The 14,215-nt window shown below is 37.6% G+C and overlaps 2 protein-coding genes across 3 annotated transcripts in view; one reads left to right on the top strand and one right to left on the bottom strand.

Moving 5' to 3' along the window:
• Positions 1-5,556, bottom strand: part of LOC106521806 (protein phosphatase 1H) — a 17,146-nt gene extending 11,590 nt beyond the window's left edge. For both annotated transcript variants that reach the window (XM_014014544.1, XM_014014545.1), the window contains exon 1: positions 4,563-5,556. In XM_014014544.1, the coding sequence (XP_013869998.1) occupies positions 4,563-4,804 (242 nt within the window). In that variant the 5' untranslated portion in view covers positions 4,805-5,556. The remainder of the gene's footprint in view (positions 1-4,562) is intronic.
• il17rel (interleukin 17 receptor E-like) overlaps positions 1-14,215 on the top strand; it is a 46,410-nt gene that overhangs the window by 17,340 nt on the left and 14,855 nt on the right. The window contains exons 3-5 of the mRNA XM_014014548.1: positions 7,420-7,621; positions 12,760-12,787; positions 13,440-13,586. Of these exons, the coding sequence (XP_013870002.1) occupies positions 7,514-7,621; positions 12,760-12,787; positions 13,440-13,586 (283 nt within the window). The 5' untranslated portion in view covers positions 7,420-7,513. The remainder of the gene's footprint in view (positions 1-7,419; positions 7,622-12,759; positions 12,788-13,439; positions 13,587-14,215) is intronic.

Below are 14,215 nucleotides of genomic sequence, written 5' to 3'. Positions count from 1 at the left end.
ACAAAAAATTATAAATAAGTATTTCTTTACATCGTTAAAAATCTTGTGTTTTTAGGGTTCTTAACAAAGTTTGTGTACTCAGACCAGTAATATTTGGGGTCACAAGCTTTTGCCATGGTTATTTTGTGGGTCAAAAGCTGAAAAGTTTGGGAACCACTGAACTTTGGTTCCCAAAGTTGGGCTTGGGACCCAATTATGGGTCATGAAGCACCTTGGATAATCTCCAGAAATCAATCAGTTTAAAGGGTAACAAAATAATTGATGATGTAATATTTTCCTTAAAATTATTATAAAACCACAAAAAAAGTATAAACAAGTATTTATATTTGTGTACAAGCTGTTTAGATTGTCAAAAAAGTCTGTGTTTTTAGGGTTGTTAACAAAGTTTGTGTACTCAGACCAGTAATATTTGGGGTCACAAGTTTTTGCCATGGATATTTTGTGGGTCAGAAGATAAAAAGTTTGGGAACCACTGATTTCGAACAGACATTAAAACAATTAAAAAGAAAAAAGACTAACGACATAAAATGGTTAAATTAAATTACATTGGCTATTAATGCTGTTGTATAACACTACAATATTAATGTGAAGTTAATTGAAGTTTTGAAACATTTTAAAATGTTCTTTTTTTTTCAGAAACGCATCCGACACTTGCGGCGGGGGGGATTTGGGGGTGGGGGGTAGTGGTGCGTGACTGCTCTTCTTCTGAATAAATGAAAACTATGTAACACAGTTCTTTACACTTGAATTAAAAATATTTGACCAAAGGAAAACCAGAGTAGGACTAGAGAGAGATGAATATGATTTAGATTTTTATTTCTGTGACTGTAACGACCCACAGGAGACACGACATTAACAGCACATTTCATTCCTTTAAGCAGCTCCTTTAATTCCACAGCTGATGCTGCTAAAAATGACAGATTTTCTTTACTCGATCTTGGAGAGCAGGACTTCAATCTCCGAACTCGTAAAGTTCTTCTCTTTACTTTTTACTGTCATTTTCATGAATGGACACTTCCTCATATCTGAGGCAGGAAACGTAGCCTTATATGGTGTTTTTGGGATAGTAATTATGTTAATCTCCTCTCTACGTGCACGAGCAGCTGGATATGAACAGGTGTAATTCATCGTGTTCATGCAGCTCATTTACACACTTTTCCCGAAGATAGAAGAGTTTGTTGAATCTGACGTGAGATGTTCGTACGAACCCTTCGTACGAACAAAAGTAAGAGAAATTAAGGATAAGAATACGAACATGTTCTTGCATGAGGCCCAATGGTTTGTTCCACCTACCTTCACTGAACGGAGTTAAATATTTAGTCAAATTAAAGTTTTCTTAGGTTAGCCCCATACATCTAGCTGTAAGCATTTAACCAAATTTATCTTCATATAAGGGAGAACGCAGCTACACTGTGGTGGAACATCATTCTGAGTGCCTGTATCTGTGTCAGTACCCAAAATTTGCTACCCTAGGTGGGCGTAGAAACATAGGCCGACCAGTAAAGAGCTCAGTAACTGCTAAAGCTGCCAAAAAACTAAACTCAGCACAGTTAGATTATTACTAGGGCTGTGTATTGGTAAGAATTTGGCAATACGATACATATCATAACAGAGGGGTCATGATACAATATATCCCGATATATTGGGATACTGTAAGCAAGGCTATTGCGATTTTTTTGTCCAAAAATGCTATTAAATAAAAACCTCTTACTGAAGAAAAAAAAAAAGCTAATGTTTACTTACAAGGCTAATGCTACCCTTACTCTCTGGCGCTCAAGAGGTAGAGGAGCCAAATGGCTGGCTCACTGCTGCCAACTAGTGGTCAGAGGCTGAACTACAACGTAAAAATGAACGGTTGGCAAGAAGGTTGACATTTTAAGACTTAATTAAAAATCGATACAGGGCTTTAGAATATCGATACAGTATCGGGAAATGAAATATTGCGATCAAAAAGAAAAAAATTGTATAGGTCTTCTGGACGGGTTCTTCTCTAATGAAACGTTTCGTCTCTTCTCCAAGAGACTTCGGTTTGAATACTTTTTGAATATTTTTTAAATACTGCGATATTTCAGTGTATCAATATTTTCTTACACCCCTAATTATTACTTTGTTGTAACAATCTTTTACCAGACACCTGATTGGAAGCACCTGGGGGTCAAAAACAACAGCAAAATAAGCTGTTTGAGATGCACGTTCCTTACAAATGTGGCACCATTTAAAAGGGAAATGAATAGATTTTCCAACATTGTTACAACAAAGAAATAATCTACCAAACGCAGATTTTCTTACTTTTTGTACTCAGTTTCTATTGAATAAGTGCAATTTTAATATCTCAAAGTATTGCAAAAAATTGCAAAACCAAACCAACGCCAGTAATATATTTTACAACCAAATGACTCCACACTATCCTACCTACACCAGAAGAACATAGCTGAAATTCTAAAGCTACAAATACTGAATACCACCCAAGTGTTGTGATGTCAGTCATCGCAATGATAAACAATAATGTTGTGTAGCATTAATGCTAATTCTCAATAGGGCTGTGTATTGGCAAGAATTTGGCGATACGATACATATCATGACAGAGGGGGCACGATTCGATATATGCTGATATATTGCGATACTATAAGCAAGGCGATATATTGCGATTTTTTTTGTCCAAAAATTCTATCAAATAAAAACCTCTTACAGGGGAAAAAAATGAAAAACCAAAATTCATTGTCTCAGAAAATTCTAATATTACAGAGACATGCTTTTGATACATTTAGCTGTGTTCTGCTTTGTATGTATTTTATTTTATTTGTTTCATATTTCTTATTTCATCCATGTTTTCAATTATTAGACTAAATTTGACAATAAATAGTTTGAAAATATTTTTTGCAGCTTTTAGTTTTTAATATTAATTTACAATATGGTCACCACTTAACAATGGCCTCTACCTCAAGAGGTAGAGGAGCCAAATGTCTGGCTCACTGCTGCCAACTAGTGGTCAGAGGCTGAACTACAACATAAAATGAACAGCTGGCAGGAAAGTTGACATTTTAAACTTTAATAAAAAATCGATACAGGGCTTTAGAATATCGATACAGTATCGGGAAATGAAATATCGCGATATTTCAGTGTATCGATATTTTCTTACACCCCTAATTCTCAACCCACATAGGTGAAAAAAAATTTTGGCTTTGTGATATGACTGAATTATTGCGTGGACATTTTTAAAATACCAATATAGTGACATTGACCAAATCTGACTTTGATTTTTCTTTATTATGATGATAATAAAAGCTCATGTCTGCAGGAGGCAGAATGGTTGATGTAATGAGAACACAGGAAGCTTTAATTACACATAAACGCTGATCTGAGTCAAACTCATTACCGACAACAATCCACTAGAGATGCTTCAATCGCTGCTCGGGGCGGCGGCGTGCGATTAATGCGAAAATTAAAAAAAGGAGGAGGTGGTGATCATGAACCACAAGAGTAAAAGGGTTTATTAAGAGGTGGGATTTTCTTCTTTCCCCCCAACTTAAAAGGAAGTTTTTCCATCAAAATAAAACAAAGTACAAGAAAGTTCTGGAAACTTTAGACATATTATGGCAAGCAAACTTACTTCAAATTGTTAGATTATGGCAAGAAAACTTATTTCAAATTGTTAGAGCTTTTGAAGATTGATACTTCAATAGATATTTAATTTTTTTTCATTACTTTTGTCAGAAACGTGTTAAAATACAGCTCTAGCGCTCTTGAGACGTGTTGGAGATGCCTGCAACAACTCTGGGACTTTTTTGAGCCATCTTTTGCTCCAAATCTTTTAAACGTGTTCAAAATTCAAGCGACAAGATTGAGGAGTTCTGCCTCTGTCTCTCTGCAAACATTTCAGTCATCTTAGAGACGCTTTTGCAAACTCGTCACAGTCGCATCACTTTTCCAGTGAGATACGACCTTAAATGATATTGCAAGTGTCAAAATTTTGTAATTTTGTCATGACAATGTCGTGCAACAGTTATGTGAAGTAGTGAAAATGTGTGTGTTTTCACAATTGCAGCCTCAGTAAGAATCAGACTTTTGCAGCAAATAGCTGAAAACGTTTATGAGTGTTTTTAATAGGCTCATAAATAGTGGCTTGGAGAATTTGTGCATCTTTTTTTTGTCTTGTCCCTAAGCCTTTATAAGAGCTTCCTGGGAGCACGCGTGCAGCTGTTGTGCAGATTTGTTTCACAAGTAGAGCACAGATGGTGGATGGTACAGATAAAAAAAAACAGAAGCTTTAAAATCAGCAGTCTGCAGTAAAAACCAAAGAAATGGTTTGAATGTGCTGAACTGAGTGGCAATCAGTTCCTGCTTTAGGCTTAAGTGGAGACTAATTCCCCACTCTGCTGGAGGAAGGTGCATCATCCTTTTGCACTTTTAAAACCAGTTTGAGCTTGAAATGCTGCGATCCGTCAGCAGAACTCGTGCATGTCTGCAGGCTTTTCTGCAGAAAAAGACGCTGCAGGTGGATGTAGGTCACAACAGGTGCAGTCGGGCCTACATACGTGAAACGGGGACGTCCAGTGACTTACTCAGCGTATCCGGTGGCCCACGGTAATCTCCTGGTTTCCTTTAAGATGAGGATGGGCCGAGCTACGTGGTCCGCCGAGCACTCGATCTCGTCCGGGGACAGACCCAGGAACTCCGGTCTCATATACGGGAATTTCAGCGGCAAATCCGAGCCAGAACTCCCGCCCCCTCCTGCCCCCGAGCCGCCCCCGGTCATTATCCCGCCCACGAACCCGGCCACGGCCGACTTGACCCGGGTGAGCATGTTGTTGTTGTTGTGGTTGGCGCGCCGCGGCGGCGTGTCCGTCGGCCGGTGCGTCGCTGCGCCGCGGCTGCCCTTCCCCGGGTTCCCCCCCAGCTCGCCGCCTCGGCCGCGGCGCGGGGCTGCCTCGACGGAAGGCTGGACGGAGGGACGAGAAGCGGCGGAGGATGGAGGGTTTAGGGTTTCATTGACTCAGAGCAGGCGGTGTCCAGTGACGGCGGAGGATGGAAACAGCATCCGTGCTGCTGGTACATCTCCGGATTGACTCGTGAACGCGGAAATACGCCGAAGATTAATGGATCACGTGACTCATCCCTGCATCACTCTCTGTTCCAAGCTAACAGGCGTCCACAGAATAAATTATTCTACGTTGCATAAAATGCAGTTTGTATTAGGCGTTAGACTAAGTGTTGTCATTTCATATAATAATCAGCAAAACTGCTGTTTTATATAACTCTCATCAGCCCAAAGTGGATGAAACGTGACGTCACTTCTGCGCATGCGCTAAACCGAGCAATGGCTAGCGTTAGCTTAAATACTGATGCTTTTATGCTTTCTCGTCCTTTTCATGTACATGTTTTTTATTTGTTTTGTGTGAACCTGGTGGTGAAGAGTGCGACTATTCAAACGACAGTCAAATGGACAAGGTAGCATTTTGGTTATGTTATGGCAAACGGACGAGCTAACAGTGTTAGCATGTTTCAGTCTAATGTGCAGGTGCTGATGGAGATGTTCAGCTGCAGTGTGGACTTGCTTGGTGGGTCTTGACTCAGAACAGTTTTCAGAGTTTTTATTTATTTTGTTAGTTTTTTTTAACAATGGGTTTATTAAGTAATACATCATCCAGAAATCACCTCACTTCATTAAAACCTTATGCACTGACTGTGTCAATAGTTTGGTGCATTTTATTGCAAACCAGTAGATAATTACACAATTACACTTTACTTTATTTAACATATAGTGAGCACAAGAAATCCAGAGTGGAAGCTTTTTTTTACTTTGTGTTTTGACAGTCTTGTTTATGTCATTGTAGTAAACAAAAACCCAGTAATTCCACAGTAAATGCAGGACAATTCACTAAAATAACAATGGAAGTTTTCACATTAGGACAACACTTTAAATCTGAGAGAGCAGCTTTCACACAGCCGGCAGAACCCAAGTTCTGTGTCCTAATCAAGTAGTTTTTGACAGCAAGTCGATACTTTTGATTCCAAATATATTTAGTTAGTAAGAAAAATTGTACCATACAATTGTAGATGTTGTAACGGTGCGCAAATGTGTGACAAAGTGGTTTGTAAGGAGATTAAAAGCCGACACGACGCCAATAAAGTTAATTATTTGTCTTGAAAAGCAGTAGTACAAATTGCGAAGAGGAAGTTATTTTTGGGAAAATGTCAGGGAGTTAAATGTCAGAAGCTGCTTGTCTGACCTTTAGAAGCTGAAAGTGTCCTAAAAATTGAGAGAAGTAAAAAAAAAAAACCAATATCAGAGTTAAAAAGTGACGCTGTGATGTTGTTCCGGACACCTCTTTAAATAAACTCAGTTTGGAGAAACAGTTTGATTCTGACCAGACGTCCAGTTTCAGCAGGAACAAATCGGATTGCTGCCATCCTAAACAACAGAACAGTTCATGCAAACACATTTTTATTAACATGATGTGATGGTTCAAATCTACCTGCTGCCTCTATGGAAAGGTTTGCAGACTTGATCCTAACATAACAATAATAATAGAGATTGAATTCAATCTTGTCATGAGACCTTCTGCAGTTTTTCAGGCAACTTTTTTATATTGTTTGTCAGTGATGAGTCCATTAAATGTTCCTGTATTGTAAACTAAGTGTCAGATTAGTACACTGATTATGTAGATTAGAGCAGTGGTTCCCAAACTTTTTGTCTTCTGACCCACAAAATATCCATGGCAAAAACTTGTGACCCCAAATATTACTGGTCTGAGTACACAAGCTTCGTTAATAACCCTAAAAACACAGGCTTTTTGACAATCTAAACAGCTTGTACACAAATATAAATACTTATTTTTACTTATTTTGTGTTTTTTGTAATAATTATAGGGAAAATATTACATCATCAATTATTTTATTACCCTTTAAATTGATCTCTGGAGATTATCCAAGGTGCTTCATGACCCATAATTGGGTCCCAAGCCCAACTTTGGGAACCAAAGTGCAGTGGTTCCCAAACTTTTCAGCTTTTGACCCACAAAGTAATACAAAACAGTATCAGAGACCTGTGCCCAAAACTATTTTTGGATGATAAACATTTGTATCAGGTCAACAAAACATGGGCATTGTAAAAATATTTTTATACTACATTTATCCATTTTAAATATACTAACCTCACTCCTTTGTAACAACTAAGGCAAAAATGTAATTAATTCAGAAAGTTTTTTTCAGGACCCCACCTTGATGTTTCGGGACCCCACTTTGGGTCCCGACCCCAACTTTGGGAAACACTGGATTAGAGGATGTGTTGGGTGACTTGCATCTTTGAAGCCTTTAGGGAAAGGCCCCTTTTTCCTGACTTTGCTACAAACTCCGCCTCTTTTACAAATAGCATTTATAACTGTTCGTTAGCTGACAGACACTTTTTTGTGCTTGCAGGGATTCTTCACAGAATATTCAAACTGACCTGCATCTCTGGTTCGTAGAAAGGAAAGACTTAAAAGGAGCAGAAATCTTGTGCTGGACGGTGAAAATGAYCCTCGGGCTCGTCCTGCTCGTGTCTTACGGCAGCTTGAACGGAGCTGCAGCAGAAAGCACAGAACTGGAGAGGACTGAGGGCTGCCACACGAGATGTTCTCAGGTAAAACTCACCCTCGTAGAAAAAAGATTGAGCTTTTAAACACATCTGTGTCCTGTAGTTATTACCTTTCATTGCCATTAATTATCTGCTACTGTTTTAACTATCCTGCGTGTTTTAGTCGTTTACCTGCTCTTTAACTGGTCTTAAGTTCTGCAGGAGGATGTTAACCACTCGTTCAGTTCAATCAGACGTGRTGAAGCAGGAAAATATCTAAAACATGCAGGATAGTAGCCTTTGAGAACCAGATCTGAAGACCACTGACCCATACAGTATGTCTCCAAAATCTGTAAAGTGGAACCAAACAAAAACATTTCTGGACATCGCCATCCTTCGGCTGTTTCCATATGTAAACAAATRCATGTGGTTTTAAACATAATTTAAGGATTAACCGTTGATGTGAGAGGAACAGTTTGCAGGTTTTTGTTTCATGGAACACAAGTATGAACCTGACCATTTTGTTCAAGTATTTCAGCTTGGTGCTTAGGCTCAGGAAGAAAAAAAAACCTCTTTCATTCCCGCTCTTCTGTTTAAATACAAATGAGATTTTTTTCTTTTGGTCACAATCCACATTTCATAGGTGAACCAATAAACCCATCTTAAGGATGCAGAACCACAAATAATGAGGTATTATGTCAAGATATTAATTATAATTTTGAAATTAGAACTTATTTTAGACAGCATATAAAGATTTTAAGATAATAAGTTGTCATTTTGAATCTATTCAGGTATTTTGTCGATTTTGATTTTTTTTAGGACTGTGAAATTAAATCGAGTTAACTCTGATTAATTTTAGTGTTGCATGGGCATAGATTAAAAATTTTAATTGCAAATAAAATTTACAATCACTTTACTATGGCTGAATATGTAGGTTTGTATATTGCGATGCACTCAGTGCATGCCAGGTCATGTTTGTAAATGAGACGTGGTTCTCAAACAGTTTACCTGGATAAATAAAGGTTAAATAAGTAATATAAAAAACTCCATGTGTAACACATTATGTACAGTTTTTATTTCGTTTTGTCTTCTTATTTTATTTTATTTATTTGTGTTTTGCTGACAACTGTGACCTTAGTATCTATCTTTGATTCCTCGTGTAGTACAATAACTCAAGTAATTTATTTTACCAATATGCAATAAAGTTTTATATTAAGTTTAAGATTAATTGTGATTAATCGTGATTAATTCACAACTACCTTGGAATTAATAGATTAAAAATTTTAATCATCTGACMGCYCTAATTTTTTTAATTTTTGGTCAAATGTAATGATTAGAATCTAAACTTTTCCCATTCTTTGCTGTAATCTGTTGCCTCTGCAGCACACAGTTTATTAAATCATAAGTGTCTCAGTTAGAGAGTCTGATCTAAAAATAAAAAAAATTAAGATAATTGACTGATGAGGGGTAAATCTGGACCAGTATGGGTTAAGAACTGGTACAACCTGAGGAAACGTGCAGAAGAGGAGATAAAAGTACTAATGCCAGTGAACTCCAGTAGATGGAGCCAAAACATCGAGGACAATGATGGAGCAGGAAATACAAGAAATTAATCTGAAAAACAGGTTCTCTGACAGTTACTCATTGTTTTCTTCTGCATGTTCAACTGTTAGTAGCTTTTCATTAGATTATTATTATTATTAATATTTTTGCAAGGCAGAGTTTGGTCACCATTATTCCCTATTATCAGCTACGTGCCTGGATCACATCTTATTATTTATTCCACAGTTCCTTTAGTACAAACAATAACTAGTTGTTTGTTTCTACTCACATGTAATGTTTCTTTTTTGATTTTATTGCCTAAAATATGACAACGATGAACACAAACACTGAGAAAGTGACTGAGGTCGTGTGACCCGAAACTAACCTGGAAGTGTTCGTAAACTGCAGCTTATTTATGTTTCCTTCCTTCTCAGAATTAAGGTTGTATGAGCAATACTTTAATTTGTGAGTCTTCTCTGAAACAGTTTAAGTCAATGATGGGGAAATAGAGATTTTGCAATAATAAAGTACAGAAGCAGGAAAAAAAAAGGAGATCTTCAGTTATTTTTGTTCCCACATAGGTTTAAATGAATAAATAAATTAGTTTTATCTTCTTTCAATCACGTAATTGCAGACGATGCAACGGTGTGCAATCATGTGTGACAAAGYGGTTGTATAAGGAGATAGCCGACACCAGTAAGCTTAATTATTTTTCTTAAAAAGCAGTAGTACAAACTGCCAAGAGGAAGTTCATTTTGGAAAAGTATCAGGGAGTTAAATGTCAGAAGCTGCTTGTCTGACCTTTAGAAGCTGAAAGTGTCCTAAAAAAAGAGAGAAACAGACAATAAAAACCCRTCTGAGTTAAAAAGTGACAGTTCAGATCTGAAATGAAAAGGTCATGAAGAATGAACATGTCACCTKTTCCGGACACACCTCTTTAAATAGCTTCAGTTTGGAGAAACAGTGACCAGACTACAGAGCTAACACCCAGTTTGAACAGGAACACAGCAGGTTGCTGCCGTCCTAAACAACATAACAGTTCATGCAGACACGTTTTTTATTAACCCTTAACTCACATCGTTTCTACAGAGATCTAGATGTTTCTTTAAATATATGCATATAGGCTAAATTAAAATTAAAATAGGTGTTTTCAGCTGGTAATTATTCAAATTTTCTTTCATTATTTGATTGGAGTGGGTGTTAAACTCACATTTTTTTTAATTGATGATTGTTGTATTTATATTTTGTAATAATTGTAGCCGTTCTAGCGATGTGTTTACATTTAATTTGATTTAATTTTCATGACCCACAGTGGGGCTCTGACTCCAACTTTCTAAACTAACTTTTTATTGTAGTTATTGTTTTTTTTTTCTGCGTGGAAAGGTTTGCAGACTTGWTTACAATATTCTAACAATAATAAAGAAACAATGTGATTGAAATCGATCTTGTCATGAGATTTTCTGCCAAAGTTTTTTATTGTTTTAGTGACAAGCCCAGGAAATGCTCCTACATTGTGAAACAAGTTTCAGAAATAGTACACTGATCATGTAGATTTAGATGATGTGTTGGGTGACTTGCGTTTTTGAAGCCTACCATCCCAAATAGGGAAAGGTCCTTGCTTTTTTTTTTTTTTTTCCTGACTGCACTACAAACCCCGCCTCTCTTTATAAATAGCATCTGTTTAGCAGCTTGCAGTCACTTTGTTGTGCTTGCAGGAAACCATCACAGAAGATTCAACCTGACCTGCATCTCCGCTTGGCAGATAGGAAGTGGAGGAAAGAGTTTGGAGGAGCAGAAATCTTGTGCTGGGCGGTGAAAATGATCCTCGGGCTCGTCCTGCTCGTGTCTTACGGCAGCTTGAACGGAGCTGCAGCAGAAAGCACAGAACTGGAGAGGACTGAGGGCTGCCACACGAGATGTTCTCAGGTAAAACTCATCCTCCTATAAAAAAGATTGAGCTTTTAAACACATCTGTGTCCTGTAATTATTAACTCTTACAGCTTTTAAGTGTTTTCACTTACTAATTCTTCTGCAGTTTGTTTTATTCTGGGCTCAGTTTTAAGTGTACTTATACATCAGTTGTACTTTCGATACTTGCTTCTATGAAACCTGGGCTTTAAGATAAAMCTGTGATGATCTTTTAAGGTGAGCAGGAGTGAAAGCAGAGTTGTAAAGTTGACGTCTGACGCTGGATGACTCACGCAGTGAGTCATGAAGGTATTCCAATAAGAATAAGAGCGGCAAATCATCTGATGAGCTTTTGTTCTGATGTAGAAGGAAACAAACCGCTCTCCCTCAAATYAAATGTGTCAAAGATACATTTTTATCACAGCTGCACAAAAATATCAGAGGATAACATTTTAATTCCATTGTGAGGCTGTTGGTGTAACAGGCAGCAGTTTAAATTCAAGCGTTTTTACCATCTGGGGACCTCCTATCAAATAGATTTGGGGGAAAAAAAGCAATACATTTTCTAAAGTTTCCGCATACATGAGAGATTTATAGCCACGATGTTTTTTTGCACGTTTTCGAACCACAAATCGCGCCGACACATCCAGACTAAACCAAACGCACAATCTACCTGAAGATTTTTATCTGTTTTTTTTTATTGTTGACCAACATTTCCCTGCMCATAACCCAAGTTTGATCACTTGCTTATTATTTTTAATCAAATTTAATGCAAATATTTCAACCTCCAGCTTGAAAAATCGCAGAAAAAAAGTTAAACCCAAAGCTTTTTTTTTTCACAATAAAAGTCTGTTTCTTTTATTGTGCAAACGACAGCAACGTCCGACTGCATCATTTTGACAGCTGCAAACATCAGTCAGCGACGGCGGTGAAATTCTATTGAATATTATCCACATCACATCATTTCTGGCTGCAGGTTATTTTGGAAACGAGCCCAGAACAATGTGACGGATGCAGTGAAACGTGCAGTTCGTGCATCTCAGTGAGGAAAAAGGCTGACGATAACCTTTTTTTTAAAAGGGGGGACGTTGCATTAATAACTCACAAATAGAAACGTAATATATCAAGCCACGCCCACTTGTTTATATTGTTGTCACTTGCTGCYGAAGGTAAAAGGTGGTGATATTTTTGCCTGTTAGCAACACTACATCATGGACCAGTGGACAGATTATGAGATTCTCAGAAACACATTAAGTTAACTTTTGACTGAAACTCCATTCATTATGGCTACCACAGCTAAGCTAATTTAGCAAAAATGGCTAAAAGTCTGCGCAGTTTATTAATATTGAGCTAAAATTCGGCGTGGTAATAGCCGAGTGTCTTCTGCAAGATATATTCTGAGCATGAGGTCTTACGTTTATAACTCTGTTAGCAAAATATCTCACTAGATGAATTTTAAGGATGGGTTAAAGATGGTTACTACAGCTATAAAAACACTAAAATAGGGATATTTGAGAAAAGTTTTACACAATTCAGCTAAAAATTGGGTGTGACGGCTTGTGCCTGTAATGTTTTGAGCACCACATGTTGCACAATATTTTTCCTTGGGTTTAAAGAGCAATAAGGATGTCGAAAACTCTTTTCCTCCTCCTGAGTCAGCTACCTTTGTACCCAATGCTAAAGCTGTAAAAAGAACCCCCCCTCCCCACTAGAAATTTTAACAAATTTGTTTTGTTTTTTTTTTCTTCCTGCAGGGACTGCACTGCAAAACCAAACCACACTGTAAGCATGATCGCACGCTGCTGCAGCGCTTTCACAACTAGCAAAACAAGTTCCGCACTTTCAACACATCCACTGTTATTTGCAGTAATCTCTTTTTTATGTCACTGCCATGCTGAGGAACTACATTAAAAGCTAATTTTACAACCACATAAAGAACTTCATGTTGCTTTAAGCGCTAAGAAAACATAATTAACATTTAAWAGTCATGACACCTGTTGAAAGTATTAGAAACTTTTAGGGTGTAACTGGCTTTWATGCAGACCTTGCCTAAAAAAGCATTAGTGATAACACATATCAGTGCTTAAGAACAATGGTGTCCATGTTTTACACGTTTCTCTGCCTTGACACACCTGGTTTAAAGATCAGAGACGTGTTGAAGGTGACATCTGAAACATGCAGGATAGCAGCCCTCGAGGTCGTAGATCGGCCTCAAAGCTACAAATAATATTTATGGAATTGTTTTATTTCAACACCGTGAGAAGAAAAGCTGTTTTAATTTCTCAAGGTGAAAACAATTTCTTCCCTATTTTAAAAGCTTCTTTTTAAAAAAAATATGAGTCTGATTGTTTGACATTATGTTCCAAAAGCGTTTACAATTTAGTTTTGTTCTTCTCGATCTGAAGCATCTTGTCCTCGTCTTTTCCTCGGACAGATTGGTTTCCTCCTGCCTGCCAGAACCCGACCGAAGGTCTCAACTCCTCCGTCTTCCACAACGTCAGCGTCTCCACCGTCATGAGGTGCGAGGGGAAGCAGAAGTGCTCGCTGCAGCTGAGGGTCCAAACTGTTGTTCAGCTTTCTGGTGGGTAAATGAGATGGCTTTAAAATAAAAATAAACTATTAAGTAAGGATTTAGAATGCAGGACGGTGCAAAACGCTAGCCAAACGTAGCACAACACTAAMTAAAAGGAGCTAAAACTAGTTACAAGTTAAAAAGCAAAGGCTTAGCTAAAAGTGGCAAAAAAGGCTAGTTGAAGCCCAAAAGTAGCCAAAGAGGAGTTCAAAACTAAAAGCAGCAAAACGCTATTTAAAAGGAGCACAAAACTAGTTAAAATTTAAAAAGCAAATGGTTAGCCATTAGTAGCAAGAGGCTAATTAAAGGCCAGAAGTTAAAAGCGGCAAATTTAAAGCTAAAAGCAGCTAAATGCTAGCTAAAATCAGCAAAACATTAGCTAAAAGAAGTTCAAAAACTAAAGTTCAAAAAAGCAAATAATTAGCTAAATGTAGCAAGAGGCTAGTTAGAAGATGAAACCTGCTAAATGCTAACTGAAATCAGCAAAAGGYTAGCCAAAAGTAACAAAACACTAGCTTAAAGGGAAAAAAAAGCTGGAAGCTGAAAAATCAAAGGATTAGCTAAAAGTAGCAAGAGGCTAGTTAAAGGTAAAAAGCAGCAAAACACTAGCCAAGGATAGCAAGATATTAGTTTAACAC

Source organism: Austrofundulus limnaeus, unplaced genomic scaffold (assembly GCF_001266775.1).
Source record: "Austrofundulus limnaeus strain Quisiro unplaced genomic scaffold, Austrofundulus_limnaeus-1.0 Scaffold116, whole genome shotgun sequence".
Taxonomy (NCBI): domain Eukaryota; kingdom Metazoa; phylum Chordata; class Actinopteri; order Cyprinodontiformes; family Rivulidae; genus Austrofundulus; species Austrofundulus limnaeus.
This window is presented reverse-complemented; position numbering and strand designations above follow the sequence as displayed.